This window comes from Odontesthes bonariensis, chromosome 8 (assembly GCF_027942865.1).
Source record: "Odontesthes bonariensis isolate fOdoBon6 chromosome 8, fOdoBon6.hap1, whole genome shotgun sequence".
NCBI classification, from domain to species: Eukaryota; Metazoa; Chordata; class Actinopteri; order Atheriniformes; family Atherinopsidae; genus Odontesthes; species Odontesthes bonariensis.
In genome coordinates this window covers 14,147,509-14,169,897 of record NC_134513.1, presented here as the reverse complement: position 1 = coordinate 14,169,897, position 22,389 = coordinate 14,147,509, and the positions used below count along the sequence as shown (strand labels likewise).

At 41.9% G+C, this 22,389-nt stretch overlaps 2 protein-coding genes across 2 annotated transcripts in view; both read right to left on the bottom strand.

The window, feature by feature from the left end:
* Positions 1-15,552, bottom strand: part of rassf3 (Ras association domain family member 3) — a 61,611-nt gene extending 46,059 nt beyond the window's left edge. Inside the window, exons 1-2 of the mRNA XM_075471843.1 lie at positions 14,912-15,552; positions 6,078-6,190 (exon numbers count right to left, since the gene is read on the bottom strand). Of these exons, the coding sequence (XP_075327958.1) occupies positions 6,078-6,190; positions 14,912-15,446 (648 nt within the window). The 5' untranslated portion in view covers positions 15,447-15,552. The remainder of the gene's footprint in view (positions 1-6,077; positions 6,191-14,911) is intronic.
* A 1,291-nt stretch (positions 15,553-16,843) lies between these two features.
* Positions 16,844-21,870, bottom strand: LOC142385367 (uncharacterized). The gene is made up of 7 exons (XM_075471842.1): positions 21,757-21,870; positions 19,823-20,268; positions 18,869-18,976; positions 18,502-18,563; positions 18,025-18,183; positions 17,545-17,658; positions 16,844-17,456 (listed from the first exon to the last, which is right to left on the bottom strand). Exons 2-7 carry the CDS (start codon positions 20,253-20,255, stop codon positions 17,418-17,420), a joined length of 915 nt encoding a protein of 304 aa, XP_075327957.1. The 5' UTR covers positions 20,256-20,268; positions 21,757-21,870; the 3' UTR covers positions 16,844-17,417.
* Between the last annotated feature and the right edge of the window lie 519 nt (positions 21,871-22,389).

Genomic DNA, 22,389 nt, shown 5'->3' with positions numbered 1-22,389 from the left:
CAATTTCTCAATTTACTGCTCACATCTGAATTTTTGTTGGCCTGCTCACATTACTCTTTAATGTGGCCAATATCATATTTTGTGTGTGAACGGATGGGAATGCGCAAAAAACAACAAAGAAGTCACGACACGCATGCGTAAAAAAAAAAAAAGACGTCCAGACGCAGACATGTGGTGACTTCCACCTGCACAGAAATGTGATGGACGTCGATCGAGAGTCACGTAGAAGTCGCATGAATTCCATTTTGACCGTACAGACAGAGGTCGCTTTGCAAAAAAATCCGATTTGTATCCAATTTACGACCACATACTAAAACGGCCTAATAAGTGAGAATCACTTGCACAAGACTAACAGATGCACAACTGGCCAAAACCTGAACACTCAAGTCGTAAACAAGACTTTCAAAAACATTAGATTCCCTCCAACATGACGGGAACGCAACATTATAGGCCATAAAGTAAGCTGAGGTCTCCCAAGCGGTCGCAGCTTTGTTTGAATAGGGTCTCACATAAAAAAAAGCAAAATATGCTTTTCATCATTGTTGGCACTACTGACTACGAACATTAGATTTTCAAATAAAAGCACAATAATATCCCTGCCAGCTAACAAAACAACTCAATAGGCGATGGTAGATGTGTGCTTTGTGTTGCAGTTCGTCTCTACAGCAACTCCGGCTATTTTGTGTTGTTTTCCTGAAAGGCCAACGAGGTCTTTAATCACTCCCAGGCTCAGAATAATCATTACCCATTTCGACCCACTGGTGTTAACGAGCCTCTATTAAAGCCAAAGAGAAAACGCATGAGCATTCCTCTCTATCCGGACTTCATTTTCTCTTTGCTTCCTTTCCTTCGCCTGTGTTTGTTTTTCCCAGCAGACAGGAATTGGACCTTATTCTCTCCTTTCGCCCTGACACTCATTTACAGCCTCTCCCTTCAGTTAAACCAATCACATTACTGGAAAAGACTGTAACATGCTGTACAGACACTCAGGGGTGGCTACATAAACACTATGCCCACCACCTAAAAGGAAAAAGTAAGTAAAGTGGCTTGGTAAGTATTGCTGATTTATTGAATAACGAAGTTAAGATTGTTTCGACACTTATAAGTTTGATCAGAAAACAAAACTCCTACTTTGTCTGATATTTCTACCACTATTCTAATGAATAAACATAAAGGATATTACTTGAGAACACTGATCTAAAATATCCAATAACTTTAAAATGTTCACCAGTTTGATATTCATGTCGACAAAACCAACATGTACAGCGACCAAATAAAACTGACATTTGACACAATGGGATGATTTAACATGACTTTTCACATTTCTTTTGCTTTTTCTTCTGCAATTCTCAGTACTTTCACCTCTTTGGACCTCTAAAAACAGGAACAAGCCAAAATGGTTCTCGAGCTATAGCTCTAATTCAAGACTTGATATAATGTGTTTCATGACAGCTTGTGGTAATTTATAAGATATATAATAGATTTAATGGTTTTAAGTCGGCACCAAATAGGTATATTCTGGTGCGTTCTGCGGTTCTCAAGTCCACGTTTCACGTGCTACACATTCAGGGCAGCTGATTCAATTGACTGTTGATCATGTTAGTCAGTTAGTAGTTTAATATTAGTCAGAGGTTTGTCTAACAAGGTTTTATAACCTAGACTGACGTCAAACTTGGGCTGGTATTGGAGTGATGCTGAGGGTAACAGTGTGTGATTAGTTTTCTCCTACTTGTTGTCCGTGGATTTTAAGGGTGCATTTGCATTCTACATTATGGTCCCAGACATAAATACACCCACACTCACAGAACAAGAGGACTTCCCTGCACTAACATTAACACACTGGTGGAGTAAATGCCTCTGTGAGCTGGCTCCCTGCCCTGTGAGATCACAGCAACCTGATACACAGGTGTGCGCACACGTGTGCGTGCAAATCGGCTCGTGTTGACAGGTGTCCACTTACCACAGAGAGCCCTGCTGATTGACTTATTTCAAATATTATATACGCACATGTTCTATATGTATAAAATTTACAACCCAGCAATTCCCAGGAATCGGATCCAACATAATACAATGCAACAGACTGATATCAAATCTGTGATTTTTTTCAACCAAAATTGAACAGAAACAGTCGATTTACGTGATTACGACATGATATTGGCATAGTTTGAAAGACTGTTTTGCTGAGATTTCAGGATGTAAATATCTAAAACAAGGATGTGTACTTACTTTTTTTTTACCTTCAGTTGAATGCTGTATTAGACTGATTAATTAGTGATATAATTATCTGACTAAGTAACAAGTAACTGTGTACAACAATTACTGACATCTAGTGGTCAAACTGGGGATAACATCCAATCGTCTCAAATGCCATTTGCTGTATCAGTAGGCAAAACTGCCTGTCGAGGAAAAAAAAACAAACAAACAACTTCTGTGTCCCTCGGAAGATCTTTGTCAGTGATTTCCATCTGAAAGGATTCACGCCAACATTTATTCTTGCTTTGCTTCGCCTCTTTACATTTTTGCTACTTCGACAAGGTTGATTCCCGCAGAATTGGCCTGTCCGTGCATTATGTTATGAGTATGATTCTTCATTTCTTAAATATGAACCCTCAAAGTTCTTACAGACCAGCCTCTGCAGCCCCTGATTCCTCCTCTATGTTCTTCTTAGTCGGCCTCTGAACAGTAGATGTTCTGCGGGCCTTGTATGGCAGTAAAATGAAAGTTCTCCCACGTAGATGGATCCGCTTTGTGAGTAGATATAAATGGTTTATTCTAAGGAAATATAAACATAACTCATTAAGTAAAGCTATAAGATACTAATTTAAGCATAATCTTTTCATTTTAATCTGTGCTATTGTTACAAGCTGCAACTTTATAAGTAATTCATAAATAACTGCTGTTGATTTTATGAGGCAGGTAAACTGACACTGATCGGTGCAGCTGCACTGGAATGATATTATTTCACTTGTGTAAGTTAAGAGATCACTTTTCATTCATACTTATTTATCTAGCAATGTTTAACTTTCTGATTCCCATTTGAGCAAACAGACATTAGCTGTGTTTAAATTCAGTTTTCAAATGAATCTGGAACGCTGCTTCATAGGAAATGTGCATCAGGGTGGTTTCCATTACCTGAATTAAAACTAATAAACCATGCTGCGACACATGGCTGCACATCATGTTATCATGTTATCATCTCTGACATTCAGTCTCTTGACAATTTCTCCACCACAAAACACAGACAAGCTGACTCGGCAGTGTGAAAACGAGGAGACCCACAAGCGGATATTGTGCAAGAAAAATCTTTATTTTCAGCCGCAGAAAGAATCTGATCGGATTTGTGACAAATGCAACAGAGAAAACAAACAGAGAGAGCTAAAGTGAATCCCCGAAAATCACGTCTGGCTGTCATTTACCTCACCGAACAGCTTTAAGAAAATCCTTTGCACTTCTGTAAAAATCCCCACGTATATATATATATATATATATATATATATATATATATATATACATATATATATATGGTAAATTAAACTAGGAACACCCATTAGAGCTTCCACTGCTCTCTGCCACACATCAGCAACTACATACCAACCTCACCACACACGCAGAAAGACGTATTCTTATGAATTGACCGACTCCCATGAACCCACAACAGTGTGCTCAGCATTACTCAGCACTATTAGCGAGCTAATGTGTTCAGTGCTGGTGTGAAAAGTGCTGAGCTAATCCTCCTCCTCCTGCAAGAATAAAACCACATCAGTGTTGACACGAGCTGCAGCCAAAACCACGACACGCAGAGACATTTAAATATTTAGCTGCCAGATGGGATGTGGAGATGAAACATGGAGGTGCAACGCTGGTTTGCAGGATGATAATATATTCTGGCATGATGAGACGAAAAACAAAATGCCAACTCTCGCTGGCGTTCTAAAGGGAAAGATCGGCTGTCAATTCGATTCAGCTGTAATTATACAGAGCTGAATTGAAACAAAATTCAGGACAGAAGTAGAAATTTAAATTGTTGGATTATTTCTCTGCTGTGTCTTCAACTGATTTGTCCAACGAGGTTTGGACAAATGAATAAGGAGAGGCAAGTTTGTTTTTTTTAACTCTAACCTTTAGCAATCTGCTATCAATCATGGACAGTGACTCCCACCCCCTCCTCCTTCAGTGACAGGCTGACAGGCTTTGAGTTGCCCCCCCCCCCCCCCCCCCCCAAAGTGTGTGACGGAGATGAAGTCAAGGTCATTCCTTGTATGACTTTAATAAACATTGCTCCCAGTGACAGACCGCATAAAGTGCAATTTTCCAATTCACTGTGCACTTTACACACTTCCACATATATGCGTATCAGTGTTTTGAATTTCCCCTTGTGGGACGGATAAAGGTCTGTCTTATCTTATCTTCCCTAACCAGCACGAGTCTCAGCCGAGATTAAGAGTCTCTTTTGGGAATACGCTTCGTAAACTGAAGATTGAAGCCGAAATGTCAAGTTTATTCTGGACGTTTCACCTTTAAGATAACAGTCGAAAGATCACTGAGATAAAATCAAACCGGCATTGGCACACGTACAAAATGAATCGGTGACAATTTACTTCAGAATTGGAGTTAGTATGGAGGAAACCGTTTCTCTTTAAGCACATAAACACATGGGAGTGAAAAATTAGGCTTAACATTACGGCGCGTGTGATGCTGATAGCTTAGATGCTAATGAGCCAAAAAAAAAACATCCATGAGAAAGTTCTGTGTGGAACCCCTTCAAAAGTATAAATTGAGGTCATGCAGGTCCCTTATGCAGACGCCAACCTTGACTCAATAAAGGAGTTCATTCTCAGCCTTTGTAACTGTTTAACTAGCTGCCACAAACACAACTTTGCTGAAATGCTACAGAGAAACAGTTGCGTGGCGTCAATGCCGACCGGTGTGGTCGAAGGAAAAAAACGCTCAAAAACCCGAACCAGAACCGCTGCACACTCAGCTCTCCTCGAGGAATTAACACACACTCCATTCTTGGTGAGTGACGTATCGTGGGTGTGTGTGTGTTTGCCGAGCAGGGGTTCAGTATTCTGTCGAAGCAGAGAGGAATTTAGCAGAATTGGGGGAAAACACACATCCAGGCTCAGAAAAAGGTCATCGTCTGAAACGTTCCCCACATGGCTGTTCAGCTACAAAAACTGTCATTTGCAATTATTTCATATATTTGTGCCTTTACAACATTTTTTGATGACACTTTTCTCACTTTTTCCAGTATTTTTCTGCAGAAAAAAAATCACAGAACAACATAATAGCAACAGAGACTTTCCTTCTGTGCAGCAGCCATATCATCGCTGCTAAGGAGGGACATGTCATTGTAATAATTCTGAGGGTGAATGATTAAACAGGATACCGTTGCCCTTTTCTCAACCTATGTTGCTTATAACTGACAAGGTGAAACGTCAAACTCCAGGAGCCAAAAGTGTTGGGCTTACAGTACCATCTTGTGGTGATGCACAATACTCGCGCTTTTTTTTTTTTCCTCCCCTGAACGATGCAGAACCAGCTTTGATGTTTGCAACACCTTTTACCTTCAATAAGCAGCAGCAGGATCGATTCTCTCAGAAATAAAGAGGCTCAGCAATCTGCATAAAACAGTGACTGCAAACAATTTCCAAGGGATGCTCTTCAGTGTAAAATTGCGAAGACTTTAATGCAGCATTTCCTCATCTACAGAACGTGGCGTCATGTCTGGGAGCATGTTTCTTTTTTGTGCAAAACTTAAATTGAATCAACAATACTGTGTGTATATGAAGTAAAGTGTTTTGATTTGGAGTTGCTGTGTCCAGGCTTGAGAATTAAACAAAAGTCTGCTTTTCAACGTCGACTAAAATAGCCTATAAGGTGCGCAGAAATAGGAAAATCCCATTCAGTTACTCAGAGGTTATTTGGGACGGAGGGGCTTGTAAACGTTACTGGACACACACACACAAAAAAAAAGTGGATTTTTGGATTAGAACATTTCACGAAGAGTTTCCCAAGAAGAGCTGCTGACATAAACGCAAGATGGACGTCACACCTCGAGCGCACTGTGTACTCACATGGAGCTGCGTGTTGTTGTTGTTGAGTCGGTCCTGACTGCCGGGTGACGCTGCAGGATGACAGTCGAGTGTAACTTTATCCCGGCAGGCAGCGTGGCACGCATATTTACAGCCTGCAGAGAAAATACAGAGCATCAGTTCCCTCACAAAGAAAGGTAACATGGATGGAAATCAATGATAAAGGGAGGAAAGCTTTGTCTGTGATGGTAAAAGAGCCGCACGGGTATGCAAACTGTAACGTACATGCAAATACTCATCTGATATGGGCCTGCCGGTTGGGGTCAGAGCTCCCGGCTTGCAAATTAAAACCTACAACATGCAAATTTTCACTTGTGCAAAAATATGAACGCCGAAAAAGGTTTGGAGAAAAAAGGGATTGACTTTTATTTTAGTGTTAAAATGAAAATGCAGAGGATTCAAAGGCGATCATTTTCTTTAGGAAGAGAACCGGTCTCGTTCTCCTTATGATTGGCTGGTGAGCATCACTCGAGCTGGCTTGTAAGCTTGTCATTACGGTATAGCTTGGCTGACATTACAGCTGACTTCTGAGCCAAATTACTGTCGCATTCAAAAAAGCCACATAATCAAGAAACTAAAGATTGAAATGAGCGGTTCTCTGATCTATTATATGTATGGGCAAACGTTATGGGACATGAAAACAAGGGCATGGACTGGAAAACGTTGAGTCAGGGGGCAACACTGAAAACACTGAGCGCCAGAAAGGAGCAACAACAGCACAAGAGACTTTTAGCTTTGGCTAAAACCCGCAGTTCTGAATTGTTTTCGAGGTTAATCCCTTTACACATTTATAGACTTAACAAAAAACAAGATAATACACTTTTCTTAGATAAAACCAGAGAGAAAAATACGTGAACCAACTCACTCACTTGGTATTTTTTGCCATTTATCACACAAAACAAGCAAATATCATCCAGTTACAGCTTTTCAAATTTTGATGATTGAAACTGCTGCTTTTTTTTTAACAAAAATGATGTCCCAAAAAAAAAAGCATGAAAACTGATTCTTAGTTTGCAGCTTTAACTTGTACAATGTATCCAGGATGCCAAACCTCAGTAACAACAAGCAAAACAAGCAAACTCAAGCTTCAAAGCTGGCCGCGGCCCAGCAGCACCATTAACTAATGAAATGAATTAAACTGAGGGAAGGACGGAGCGTTTCTGGTCACATCCGGTCAGTGAACAAACATCACACAATCCGAGACGCTCTGACAAGATGTTAACAAACGCGCAGCGTTCAGTCCCACGAGCCTACCTGACGACTTCCTCCTCACATGCTGTCCAACTTTATCCGACAGTTTGCACATGGCTGCTCCCATCTCCCATCTTCATCCCATACCCGCTCAGCACTCTCGCTTTACATTATGGCCGGGCGCACACGGCAACATGCTCTCAACTCTCCGCGCAGTCTTTTTTTCCCCTTTGCTCAGACTTCAGATGTGCGCTGCTGCCATTCTCCAACGTTTCCCTGTCTCACTGTGTTGTTGTGCTGAGTGGGTGATTTAACAGTCAAATGGAGGCCACAATGTGATGGATACAGAGACAGGAGAGGAGGGGGGGGGATGGACAGAGGACTGCTGACTCAGTCATCCACAATCACTCTCTCCTCTCTCCTCTCTGTTTTTCTTTGCCCACTTACATAGCTTGTTATGACTACGCCGTGTCTGACTACCCGGCTTCCTGTCCATCCGTTCACCCAATCATCCGTTTCAGTCCCCGTAGACAATCAACCTTATCCACTGAGGAAGACACAAAGAGCCCTCTGCATCCATATGTCATGATGCGCCGAGTTTATTTTACAAGTGAAAAAGATATTCAAAAGAAAAACAAGAGAAAAGGGTGCATGAGTAAGCACCTCACTTTGACACGTCTCCTCACAATGTCTTTCATAGTTGGATGAATCGTAATGATTTTGGTAATTTTGGTGCCACCCGCAGGTAAACTTTTGTAGCTCTGAAAGGAAATTTGATTTGTTATAATGGGGGGGGGGGTTCCTTTCCATTTAGCGCCATCATCAAGTCAAAAACTAGATTTGCCATAACTTTGGTTTCGAGTCCCACTCCTGCAGTCATTAAGCCCCTAAAAACTTATCAGTTTTTGCCACTAGAACAACTCTCAACTTGCCTGCTTAAACCAAGGAGCTATTCTCAGGAAGAGAAAGCTAAATCATTTGAGGTGACATGCAAGTAGAAGTATCAGAATGGGATTTATGGTCCTGTATTTACGTTCTATCGCTTTTTAACAGTTTCATAAACGCAACAGTAGTAATGGAGGAAATGAGCCCTTGGCCTGACAATGTAAACAGCTGGTGATGCGATGCTAATATTGGCTAAACCTTGTTCTCAGACTGTCTTGTCTTACCAGGAATTGTGATATAAGAGTGAAAAGTGAAAAGTTTGGTTTCAGAGCCCAAAACTACAGTTGAAAAAGAGAAAAGTCTGGGGCTTTTACTAGCTGTCACAGCAACAGCTGTTTGCTCATATGTCTTATAACACAAAAACATCTTACAGAGACGCTAACAAGCTTAAAAACCTGTTTATTTTCAGAGGTGTGTGACTTTAAGACCAAAGACCAGATCATTAGCTTTAGCTGTACTCAGTGGTTTCTCCTCATGAGGAAATGTTAGCATGCTAACATGCTAAACAAAAATGGTGACCATAGCACACTTTATTCCTCCTGTAATTACCACCAGAGTCAATTACCTCACTGTAGATAATGGGCAGCCTTATTTTTAGTACTTTAGGTTTTGCCAAAAACAATGTACTATAATAAACTGAATACGTGACTTTTATTTGTAATGCAGCATTTTTACAGTTAGTAACATATCCCTGCTTTTTCCACACTGTTTTCCTCTCTATCATGGAGTCATAGAGTCGTCTCAGAGTTAAAAGCCCCTCTCAGACACCACAAATCGATCAGACTCAATCAGCCTGGTACAGAAGAGTTGGACACACACACACACACACACACACACACACACACACACACACACTCACACACACACACACACACACACACACACAAACTCTCTGACCCTTCTGTTCTTTTTCCCACAAGAGGCATTGAGAATTTATTCAACTTTGGACAAAACTGGATTTTATGGGGGGAAAAAATGTATTGTTGCTGCAGTATTACTCATTTGATGATGAATAAAATCTCATTCCGACATGCTGTTACAGTCCATGGTCAGAGGAGAAGAAGGAGTCGGACTTTAACACAGGTCTGACAGAAGGGAGGCGCGAAGGTCGACAAAAGTAGGACTTTATTTATACAACTAAAAACGTGATGCTAAGGCAGGAAGCACAAGGTACAAAACCCAAACCGACAAGAAACTACACACCACAAACCGATCAGACTCGACAGCTTTTTTCTCATGTGCGTGAAATATTTTTTAGCACGGGCTCTCTAATCGAGTCTGTGTGTGCAGAGAGACAGGACAATGAGGCTTCAGCTCCTCTAACGCTCGCCTGCCGAAACACCCACTCAGACACAAACTTTTGGCCTCGGCAGTGGATCCAGGACTCTGTGGACATAATGTTTGGGATATCCTCTTGGCGGTGTGTACTTTACCTAATGGCCAGCGGAGAGGGACGAGCGAGAGTGCATAAATAAAGTCGGTTTGTACAGAAATCTGTGAGAAAATGACTCATTCACTTCTCGTTTTAACACTTTATTAATGAGTTTGTTCTATTAAAGACTAATTTAATCCAGTCTCAAAAGAACTTAAAGATTCAAAAGTCCATAAACAAGGAGCTGATGTCACAGTGGCTTTGTGCAACGTCTGTCCTGTATACGTCACGAATATTTATACTCAGCTATAGTGTAAAGAGTTGATCTCAAATGATGTGTGTGGGCTACGGGCCCCCGTAGGCCCGTGTTTACAGAGGCCCGACCTGATTTAGTGCATCGCAAGCTGAATCCTCCCTCTGCTGTGTCCATTTGCTCAGAGGTGTCATGATACGACCTCTCTTTGCCTCAGCTGCTGTGATTCACATTCCGCCTGCGGCGCAGACTCACACTTTGGTTATCTTCACGCTCATAATATACAGATTAAAAGGAGCACTGAACTGGATAAAAGTGCCCGTCCTCTGGCAAATATAAATGTGATATTGTTACAGGGTCGCTACATTGGTATCAATGAAAAATTCAGTTAAGATATGATGGATAACCCCAAAATGGGCCTTTGTCTATGATGTGGCTGATGACCGAGTTGTTCTTACATCCACAGGGCTGTACAGTGGGTGCCGAGTATTGATCTCCGTTTGCTTGAACATTCATTTTCTTTAATCGTCTTTTGAGCTTAGTCGTGCGCCGTCTTGTTTGTTTGCCTAAAAATCCTGTACTATATATTCCGTTGCTGTGAATTGAACGAATGGCCTCCAAATCTCAGTTTAACTTGAGCGAGGGAATTTCAGCCCTTTGGTCGCTTTACAAGGGGGATTCAAATGTTGTTGACACGTCAACGAGAAGCACTCGAACCAGGAAATGTGAAACACACACACGGGGCTTATCTGAACACAGTAGCCAGCTAGAAATCCAAACATTTGATGACAGTTTGAGATGAGTTTGCCTGCAAATACTCCTGCAGGGGTTAGCAGACAAAGACAGGTGTGTGCGAGGACAGGTGTGTGTTGAATACAGCAGCCATCTGTCGTTTCTTTCTTTGTGTCTGCTAGTCCGAACATGTGCTCGGGCATTTCTTTGTATGCTCAAAAACTTGAGACAAGGATAAAGCCACAACCCCAACATACTCACGCACGCACAAATAAAGACACGCAGTCCTGGAAGCGAATAACTTTGGGTCAGCACATCGGTTTGTACTGCTTTTTAACCAGTCACTGGTATTTGTTTCACGTTACCAGAGATCTCAGCTAAGCTTACAGTAAACCGTTGATGACAAAGGTTTCCACGGCAGGAAACAGAGAAGAAAGAGCTGGGTTGCGACGGGATTTCTCTGCCTTCTAAATGTCCACTTGGAGACTTTAAACTCACCGGAGTTTCCCCACAGCAAGCTGACTTCCAGACGTCCAGAGCGCCGCATCAGTTTTGGAAAGCGACAGAAAAACCTGGACATCCTCCTCACGCTTTTGCCAATATCTTCGCCAAACCCCATCGTGCAACAGCGTCGTGTCTCTCAGTCACACCGCTCCGACCTTTTAGTCTCTAACTTCGACCACAAAATCATCCTTTGCGTTCATCCGCGACGCCTCTCAGTCTGCGGTTTCCTCTGCAATGATTCCTCTCCTCGCAGACGCAGCCTCCCATTTGTGTCTGGGCCATTCATGTGGGTGTGTGTCATTAGCTGCCACAGGTTAAGTGTGTCTTCTGGAGCCAAACTGTCAGAGCGACTGAACAAACAAGAGGATGGCAGCTGACACGCACACAAAGCCAGAGAAGGCAGACTCTACAGAAGAGGTTTAGACAATCAGCTTCAGTATTTCTCGGAGAGGCTCTAAATGACCCTCTGTGATGTGAAACCCTCCGCCGACTCTCTGACGGCATTTTTCGAGCCTTCTTAATATCAAAAACACATCTATTTGTATTTACACAGACATATGCGGCGAGGGTGTCGGCGGGAAAAGGTCCCGAGTCACTTAGGATTTGATGAATGTTTTTTTCTCTCCCTGCAAATGAGAGAGGGCAGACAAGAGCGCACACACTCTAATGCAACTTTAAAGCCAAGCAGGCAACGATCTCCTGCTCTGTATGCAGGTTTCTGTTACTTTGGCTCGTGAGAAAGAGACAAAGAACAAGAGACCCACAGGTGGAGAGTCAGCTGACCCACTCAGACACAAACACTGCTGTACCTTCCAGCTCTTTTAAGGTGGCGGCTCCCTCTGAAGGTTTTGAACGGTATTTCAGGTCAGGACACATAGCTGGCTGAACAAAACTAAAGGTCTTTGCATCGAACCTTGTTTTCTTATACATCAAAACGAATTCTGCTCTTTGTAATCCTCAGATTTAAGATGTTTTCTGGTATACCTTTAATTTCTTCATTGTTCATTGTGTTTGATATAAGCTGGAACCACATCTACAGAATGTTCCAGGATGTCTTTTTTTTCTTTTCTTCACATGATGGATGTCGGTCAATCTATTTAACCTGTTATCATGAGGAAAAAGGAGCGTTGGTTTCTCAAGATCACAAGGTGGTAAAGGTGAACTCGAAAATGAGTGCTTGCTTATCGTCATTATCGCCGTCACGACCCTATAGCATTAAATCAAGGCATGCATGGAATTCAGTAAATCTGTTTGAGCACAGGCCGTGGGCATAAAAAAAACTCCCCTGCCCTTCAGGTGATCCCACTTTAAAAGTTGGAAATGTATAGGTCACCCAGATCTTCACGTCCACAAGACAAGCCCGGAACTTCAGTAACTGATTAGTCTGTGGGAGTTATTTCTATAGCAACACTAACGACTGTAACGTGATTCTGTGCAGGACTTGGCTGTTAAGTGAGCAGAGAAATGACAAACAGTACCGCCATGCTCACTGCTCACAGCGTGCTCACCGCAGGCCCGACAACAACGTCGACAAAGCTTTCTTCTCCCTTGTACCGTCTAATGTAAATGTGCAAATGCACGTCCGTGCACGTTTCGTGGACACAAATGTGTTATTTAGATCTGGTTGTAAAGAAAAAGAGAATCGCTCAACAGCTCCAGTTAATTGCCCGTTAAGTTTCGGATCAAAATGCACTTAGGGATATCGTTCACCTTCGGAAACGCCTGACTAACTCGACTTTTGTTGGTACGCAGAGGTGAAATAACAGATGTGTTCGAGCTCTCTGTCCTTGCAATGTGAACGGCTGTGTTATATAAACCGGAGCAATTTCAGCTTTTTTTTGCAGCCGGCTTTGCATGAGAAATCAGTTTTCAGCTGCATTAAACTGCTGCTCCTGGCTAATCAGTGACTGTTTCTGTGTGCTTAATAAGTGAACCAGTGACCGATGCAGAGCCGTCCTCCAGAGCCATACTGCACATAAAAGTTTGTCATTTCTTTGTTCTTTTTTTTCCTCAGCAGGACGGTCACTCCCTTTGCTATGGGTCCTTCAGAGCAATCAGCTGCAAAGATGCCTTAGAAATGATAAGCAACATCAGGCCGAGCTCGGGCTCAACGCACACACATAAACTCCATCAGCCTGCTGGTAAAACGAGCAGGAAACAAAGAGCACACTGTGCAGGCGAGCTGTCTGCAAATGTAATGAAGTTAGAGGGCTAAATGCACAACGGCCGAGAGGAGAGCCGGCTTGTTTAGTATTTCTTGGCCTTTCTTCAGCCTTTTGGTTCAACGTCACAGTCAAGTAAAAAAGAAAGAACCCCCCGCTTTCAGTTCCAAAGTCTTTATTCATCAGGAAAAATGATTATTTTCTTTTTCAGCCAATCTGTCGAGCTTGGGATCCCAGTTTTAGCTGTCGCACAGATGGCCTCACACTTGACTCCAGAATACTTTGGTACACAGACAAGTTCATGGTCGAATCAATGACTGCCAGGTGGCAAAACAAGCCCATATCATCACCCTCCCACTGCCATGCCTGAGAGTTGGTATGTGTCTGTGCTGAGTGACAAACTCCAATTAGTCAAGGGAAAGCACTCAAAATGAAAGTTTCGGCACCATTAAAGCAGCACGGCGACCGCATAAGGAGCCCAATGTACGGGGAAGAAAAGCATTATTTCTGAGCTTCCTCTTTCTGTTGTTTGTCGCGGAGGGAAGTTAAAGCTTTGTACTCGAGGAGTCTTATAAACTCGTTTCTCTTCAACTCGAACCTGTCCGTCTGCATGCCGCCAGCATTCCGGCCGCTAAACATTTCTGAGCCCTGCCTATCACCAATAGGGTTCAAAGCGTTTTTTCCGGAACTCCTGTCACATACATACTCCATTCAGAAGTATGCTGCCATAAACAAAACAAGGGCCGCAGCTAATGATCTGTTCAGTATGTTTCTGATGACTCATTTGCTCAGATGTTTCCTGGTGCCCAAGGTGGCGTCTTCAAAATGATTGTTTTAGTCCACGAACACATTCACAGTAACGCTAAGAAACTGAAAGAAAGGCGAATCTTTACATTCACGGTGTGTTTTGGTACCTTTGCCTTAAACGCTTAGCTGAATAGTAATACATTTCCCCTCCAGTCAGTCACTGATTAAGCGTCCTAGCTCTGACAAAGAGAGCAGGTTAATAAGTACAAAAAGAGTTTGAACTCCTCAAAGGCTGTTGCTGTAATTTTAACAACAGAGGTGTGTTTTTTTTTTTTTTTTAAATCCCAATATTTATGATTGAACGTATATAACTTTGATATTTGCCACAAACTGGGATCTTCCCTTCAACACGTTATGGAGCCTGGTGAGTAACTCTGGTGGAGTATACTGACGTCCAGTACTTTCAAGTTCAATGTAAATGTTGTTCTTTTTCCACCTTGAAAACAGTCCATTTTGGTCCTGAAAATCTCTGAATCGACACCATCTCGTGTATTTGAAAGTAAAGCGTGAAATCCCATATTTTTAAGGAAAAAATTACCCACTCTCTGTTTAGTTTGGCATACTTTGATAACACCTCTGATCTGCTTTCACATCATATCCTGCTCATCCCCCTTAATGGTTATAGAATCATTGTAAAAAAAAATGATCCAACAGAGCACTGCTTCCTAATGGGAAGATCTGAGAAGGAACCATCAGAAAGAAAATACCCATTTCACACATTTTGGTGGATAAATTCAAAGTCCTTTAGGGAAAAAAAAAAACAATCTGACACAGAACTGAGTGAAAAACTTTGGGCAACACAGTGTCACACTACAGTGAGAATGAGCCCACCGCGCTCACAGCCTCTCACCTGCACAGGTTAAGCCTTGCTGGAAGATGTAGGAGCAGCACACGTCGCACCAAGCGCCCTCCGCCATCTGCACGAAGATGTGTCCCTCCCCGAACTCCTCCATCACCCTTGGGTCCCTCTCTGTGGGGGAGAAGATGGTCCTCACATCCGGGGCTCGGAACCCCTTCTTCCTGCAGCGGGGTGGCGCTCCCTCGGGTCCTTCCGAGCCGTTCCCGGCAGCCTCTGCTTCGTCTCTCCTCTCAGGGCTCCGCTGGTTCACCTCTGGGTGCCCCCTCTCGCCCCAGGCCGCCCCGAGACTCTCCAGACTGGTCGGCGGAGGAGACGGATGCCGCCGGACGGCTTTGACCACCGCCGCGCCCTTGTTGCTTTTGGAGATCCGCATCTTAGTGCCCGGCGGCGGCCACGTCGCCTCGCTGAGTGGGCTCGTCGGCGGGGACAGGCTGCTGTGAAACGCTCGCGCGGTTAACGGAGAGTCGTCCTTGACCTCAGAGCGCGTGGGGGAGTATTTACGGGAGCGGTGGGCGACGTTAAACATGACGCAGCCTTCATGCTCCGCTGAGCCAAGGTGAATAAAGCAGCGGAAGACAAGTCAGTCTCAGCTCCGGGTGAGGACACAGAGGCACGAGCCGCCTCCTGCTACAGGTGCCGCGTGCGTTGTCGGAGAGCAGGTTGAGGCGGTTGGAGGCGAGCTGCCGGAGAACGGGTTGGATCTCATTTCAAACGGCAAGACACGCTTTGTTTACGTAGGTGTACATATAAACTTTCTCCTCACCCGCCCCAAAGTAACACACCCCAAAAGTCGACTTAAAGTTACTTTCGGGTCCATTTCACTCCAACACAGCTCTCACTGTTATTTCACTTTTACTTGTTGCTTCTAAGATGCACTCTCCGAAAACCGCATCTCAAAGGATGTCTGTGCTCCACCTCGTTTTGAATAAAGGGGATATTTTATTTATCTGTTTTTTTTTAAAAGGAATTCTTAATATATGATTTTAATTTTGAGCTGGATTCGTAATTGCGGTTGAGCTCCATCACACGTTGCAGTTCCTCGTTTGTCCACAAGGTGGTGGCGTTGACACTTAAATACAGTTTTCCATTGTACAGGACACAAGGTCAAACTTTGGAGATGAGGGATTTTAAGGCACAGATTTCTCGGCTTTGATCCGATTGTTTTTCACATACACTAAACAATAGTTTCTCCAGGTTTTCAATGATTTTCTTTGCTGCTTTTTTCCACTCATTTTCAATCCCGTCTTTGTTGGTGAAGAATTTTCAATGAGTCACTGAACACTTAACCTATGACTAGATCAAGCATAAAAAGGGACCCAATTCCTTACCATTTTTAGGTACTTTTATTTCAAACTAGACGAAACACTGATGAAAGGAGGTTCCCACCTGATGATCCCAATGATATGTTGGTCAGCACTGCTCACTGATCTATATAGGGAGTTATATAGGGAATTACTCACTGAATCTGGTCCTTTTTTATTTATTTTTCTTTAGCGCAAGTTTGTGTTTACCTTGAATTCTAGAAGCCTGTCACAGAAATGCATGACATTCCCATTTCTTCAGTTGCATCTACAAATAACATGCCAAAGAATATCCGGATTCATAGACGAGGTGATCCCCAAAGCTGAAAACTTGGCATTTCTCAGCCTGATGTGCAGTGTATCCTTAAAACATTTGAGGAAAATGGACAAGTGGAGGACAAAAGAAGTGGCAGGCCTAACAAAAACCATCTACTGCAGATGAGCAGTATCTGAAAGTGCTATTGCACGTGCAGTTTTTGCCCTATTTACACTCATATTTGAATGTTTCAGTAAACTGTCGCAACCGTTTCTCAGGCAACATAACAAAACGAGGGGTGGCTCAATGCTTTTGCACAATACTTTGTATAACCTGAGAGTTAACATTGGAGTCTTTCACTCAAGCGTTTTTGTGGGACAAATACTTCATTGTTGGCAGTGAAAATGATTAAATAAATCATCTACAAACGAACAGCTTCGTATGAAATGCTTTTTACATACATGTTACACACAAGGCAACACATCGGAGCAGTCCGAGTATTACATTTCCCAGTAAAAGTGCAAGTGCTCCACAATACGACACTTTCAACCAAACTATTGGCGGAAAAAAAATCTAAAAAGAAAAATCCCATCAATATACAATTTTTCAGTTTTCAGGTGATGAAATAACATTTTGATCACAAAGACAGACATTTTCTTCTTCGGTTTATGGTCCCTGTAAGTCTAATAAATACCTAAATTAGTACCTTCAATTATTGGCAATTAAAAAAAAAAACCCGAATCAGATCTCTTGTGTTTTAAGTACATGTAAAACACAAAAAATTAAAAAAAATATATTCCAATTCTGATTCACTTTTTCACACCAACTAACATCATCTTGTACATAAAAAGGTTTTGAGGCATGATGAGTCCAGAGGGAGCAGGTTTCACCGCTGGCCTGTAGGGGGAGCCGCAGAGCCGCGAAAACCATAAGCCGCTGATCACTCAACTTCGTCCTCCTCGCTTTCAATGGTTGCCTCCTGTGAGTTAAAGAGGAGAGCATTTTAGTCATTTTCGCTTTTACAATCATCATTGGTCAATCCTCCGGTTACACAGAGATACACGTACGTATCCACCCTGCTGCTGCGCCCAGGCAGAGTAATAGTCCTGCAGGTATCGGGCTCCATGGTGAAGCAGGTGGCTCGTGGGCGGCGAGTAGACTGCTGAGAGACGACTGGTGATCTGAAGGAGGAAAAAAAAAAAAAAAGTTCAGCCAAAATATACATTTAAAATACTGTGCACTTACTTTCATTTTGAATGGGACATCAAATCCTGAGCTAATCTGTTCAGTATATCAGACTTTCCACTTCTACAGAAAAAGTGTTAAACTTTATTTACAACTTGATACAATGTCTTGAGGTCATTGTATCAAGTTGTAAATAAAGTTTAACATTTTTCTAGCTTTGTCGAAATCTGAATGAAATAGTCATTTAGTATCGCTGCTGTTCTACAGGGATGACTTTCATATCTTGTCAGTTTCATGTTAAAATAAATACATTATTCACTCTGCAAGTTGAAAACGGAAAAAAAAAAAAGGCTTGTTCTGACCTCACAAGTGACGGCAATCTGAGTTTTGGGTGATGCCTGCGGTCCCAGATCGTCAGCGTTGGCGCTCCTGAAGCCTATCCTCGTCAGGAAGGTGTTCATTAGCGTCCTATAGAAGCTGTAGTCGAAGAAAAGTTCTGGGGATATTTTGGCTTCCATCATCTGCGGGTGGACACGACAAACATGTTCAGTTTAGCGTTTTAAAAAAAAACAAAACAAGGAAACGGATGCCTTCACACAGTAGACGAGACATTCAGAGCAGAACTGCTTCTGCACCGAGGAATAATCTAAAAAATGTTATCACAAGCTGTAAAAAGAATTTGATCCGTGAACCCTGGATCTGCCTGATATGACCGAGTATGGGTGTGTGTGGATTATTCAATCCAGTCGGAAACATCGTTATGCAATATAAATGGGTAATAAACAACTTCCACACGTTAGCCATAAACTCCCGGACGTGATCAGAAACGGGTTCCTTACCCTTTCGTTCAGTCTGTCTCCGGACTCCCTCAGCAGCAGACCAATGATCTTCTCCACATCATCTAAGAAAACATAAAACTAGAAATCACAACCAAAAACCACAGCGGTTCAAAGTTTGAGCAATAACATTTCCATCTGCTGCGATGATCTAATTTATTTATTTTTTGCCTCATTTTAAGCTCGTCGACCTCGACTTCTTCCACCGACACCTCTGTGCAAATTCTTCTCATTCGCATGTGACATTTTTGTGGACACAAATAGACCTCAAACAGGAAATCTGAGCTGCTCATCGTACTGAAACCGCCGATTTCAAAAGCTGTGCGACCAAGCCGCACTGAAAAAAAAAAAAAAAAAAAAAAAAACTCACCGTCCTCAGAGTCCGTCTCCACATCTGGAGGAAAAAACTGTATTTCGTCGGCAATCCCCGCCAGCTCGCCCGCCACCTTTTCAAGCTTATCTTCACCTTTAACCAAATCTGGAGAGAGACGGAAAAGAAAAAACAGGAATCAATACATATTCCCAGGATGAGTAATGAAAAACGTCTCAGGCAGGTGGAATACGAGGCCTCCCTGTAGATCAAGTAAGTCTAGTTTTGGTGCGTCTGATCATGAGTGTGATTGAAACGATTTGTTTGGAAGAAAATCAGACCGCCGCCCACCATTTTCTTTCCAGCATTACAACTCAGCTTTAGCCAATTAAACTGTGAAACATCTCGAAGTTGTTTGTGAGATAACGTCCAAACCCCCAACATCCTCATGTTCATAGAATATTCCGTCTATCACCAGATAGATAAAGATACCCGTTGTTTCAAGCAACTTTTATACCAAAGAGTGTGACCATTTCTGGCTTCTTTAATCACTTTTTTTGTTTTTTTTTTGGACCGTTGCCGTTGACTTCAGATAACATCCTGTTGGGTCCTCTCGCTTTGTTTCTTTTTATCTTCCTATAAAAACGGAGCTACGGCATGATCTCTCCAGCTTATGCATGTTTGAGTTTGTCTAAGTGTAAGGATGCTTTTCTGTAATCGTCGCAAAATCTGACTGTTGACTAATTGGCTTTTGCCACAAATGTCAAACTCCTGCATCTCTTAAGTGATATTTTGATGCATTAGTTTTCCTTGTTCTGGTCATTTCTCACAGTGGATTGAACATGTTTGATCATGATTAAAAACCATACCTTTTCTGCTGTGGTGATGTATGCTACCGACTGATTTTTTGTAAAAAATAAAAAACAACGGTTCACTCAAAATCATTGTCTCAACATTCAATAAGAGTTTTTTTTTTTTTTTTTTTCCTTAGCGGTACAGTAACTAGATACTCACCATTTTCAGGAAAATGTAGATTTTCATCCCCTTGTTCCACATGTTTTGGCTTTTGTTCTGGCTCTTGTTCATCTTCGTTTTCTGTCTGAGGTTTGACACATTTGAAAATAAGCGCCAGGCGTTTCCATCCCTTCTTCTTCACGCTCTTCCTCCCCCGCGTCCTACTTCCATCTTGTGCTTCCTCTGTTTCAGTCTTCGTTGGAGATGGAGTTGTTCCGTTCGTCTCGACTAATGCAACCGGGCTGCGCTGTGGAGGCGCTTCAACTTCCTTTTTTGACCGTCTCCTCTTTGCGTAGGCCATCAAGATTCTGAACTCCACCGAGTCCTCCATATTGTCTGTGTTCGAGGTGGTTTTAGGCTCAGAGTTAGCGACGTGTGTGCGGCTGCCGTGGTTGGAGATGGGGTCGTGGATTTCCACTTGCCCGTTTGCCATTTTGGTTTATAGCCTTGAGAAAAAAAGAAAAGTGATTAACTCTCAGGGACATTTGCACTTAAATGTGCAGTTCATTTCTCTGGTTTTGCCTGAGTAGACTTTCGAATAAACAGCCTTAATTTCTAATTTCCACTTGTGATTTCCCGGGATGGAGAGAATCTAAACCTTTGAATGGAGAAACAAGACATTGAGGCGCAAACTGAGACATCTCTAATTGTCTGCAGCCCTCAAAGGAGCAACAAAGAACATTCAGAAACTTTCCCTCAGTGTATAAGCTGTAAATTAGCTCACTTTAAGTACATGTCTCAAACACAACACGTTTAAATGCCTAATTTGGTCAGATATAAGATGTCAAATAGGTTACTACTTCCCCCCCAACCCCCAAGACTGACAAATAAATTAACTGCTGGGACGTTAAGTGATTACATTTGAAATGATAATTAAACAAAAGCAGCAAAGAAAAAAAAAGACAATTTCTTACCTGATAAGTCATTCAAATAATCACTTAAGGCTGCTGATTCATATTATATTAAAGAGACTTTCATTTAATTAGTTTTTTCAGCTCAACCACAAAGTGTTCATTTTGTACAGTTTGTATTCTGAACACCGAAACTCTTAAAAATACAGTTGGCTTCCGATTTGTGAATGAAAGGAATGGGCACAAAGGGCTTTTTCTAAAGAAAACCCAACTCATTTCGATTGGTCCAATCAAAACTAAATTATTCTACAGAGGCTGTAGATTCATTAATACCTCGCTTGGGAGTTGTGAAAATGCAGAAAAGGGCCATTTCACTGCTTTTTTTGGCATACTGGTCACCCTGGAAGACATCCACAATAGTTAAGACTGCTCACATCTGAACCGAAGTTATTCTACAGAGGGTACAGATTGGCAAGCAGTAGAAACTATTGTGAATTTCATACAACAGGACCCAAACTAATGCGATCATCTTGCGTAAAAAGCAGTGAAATTGCACAATATGTCCATCCCTTTAATTCGGGAATCGGAAGCAAACTATAAAAGCTTCCCTCTTATGCTTCTAAATCTAAAAAAAAAAAAAAAAAAAAATTAAAAAATTAAAGCCATAAAATCAAGTTAAAATTTTATTTTCTTCATATTAGCGTAAAAGTGATAACTTTTACGCTCGTTTCAAGTCAGTTTGGCTCGTGTTTCTTTTGTTTAGCCTAATTAAATTAAGCGTTGACGCCGATCATGTCGAGACGTATCGCAAGTTATCTATAAGAGATGACAGCCAGCTACTTTCCTAAATACGCGACACAGCACAGCAAGAAAGTTACAACTTAAAAAAGCTGACCATTAAAAAAGTTTGTTTACGAACACCATTACTGTGAATGAAGGTTTTGGACAGCGTCGAAATATCGGCAGGTTAAACTTTTGATAGTTTTTATACGGCGGGTTGAAATTCTCAACGGCGCCCTTTCAACTGACTTTCAAATGAGTCTTAAATAAAATATCAAAAGACTTAAAAACAAGGATACTTACACTGCTGGCGGTGACAAGTTGAAAATTTGTAGTTTTAATTGCAGTATTGTACTTCCTCGTTCAAATCTTCTCGCTGTCTCCAGCACTTTACGTCGATCCGCGAGCAAACATTCAGCTGACGTTTACGTCAGACGTAATTTATACGCCAGAGGCGTGGCTACTATGACGACTAAGGTACATTTGGCCGTATGAACATTCACGTAAAAGAATACGGTGCAATTGTGTTGACAGAGGGGTTTATGAGAAATAAACCAATCAAATAAATATATTTGGTCAAAAAATAGGAAAGAATATTATGATTAAATACTAATAGTAGTCTTCATGTAAAGTTCCTTAAACAACCAAAAAGAGAGGTTTTGTTTAGAAAATTTCCAATCGTGTAAATAAAATTGAGCAAGTAATGGGATTAAGTTTGTTACGTGATATTCTTTTTTTTATTCATATGTTCTTTCCACTTTGAAAAATCCTCCAACAATTATCACATTTTCCCAACGACACTTAAAGTAAGACACAATTTTATCCAGAATGAAATTACAGATCTTATGTAGAGATTGATTAAAGGGCTTTGAAAACTATAAAGGTGGGATGTCGCAGAAGTTTATATTGACAGCGTGGTTATGTCCTATTAAGTGA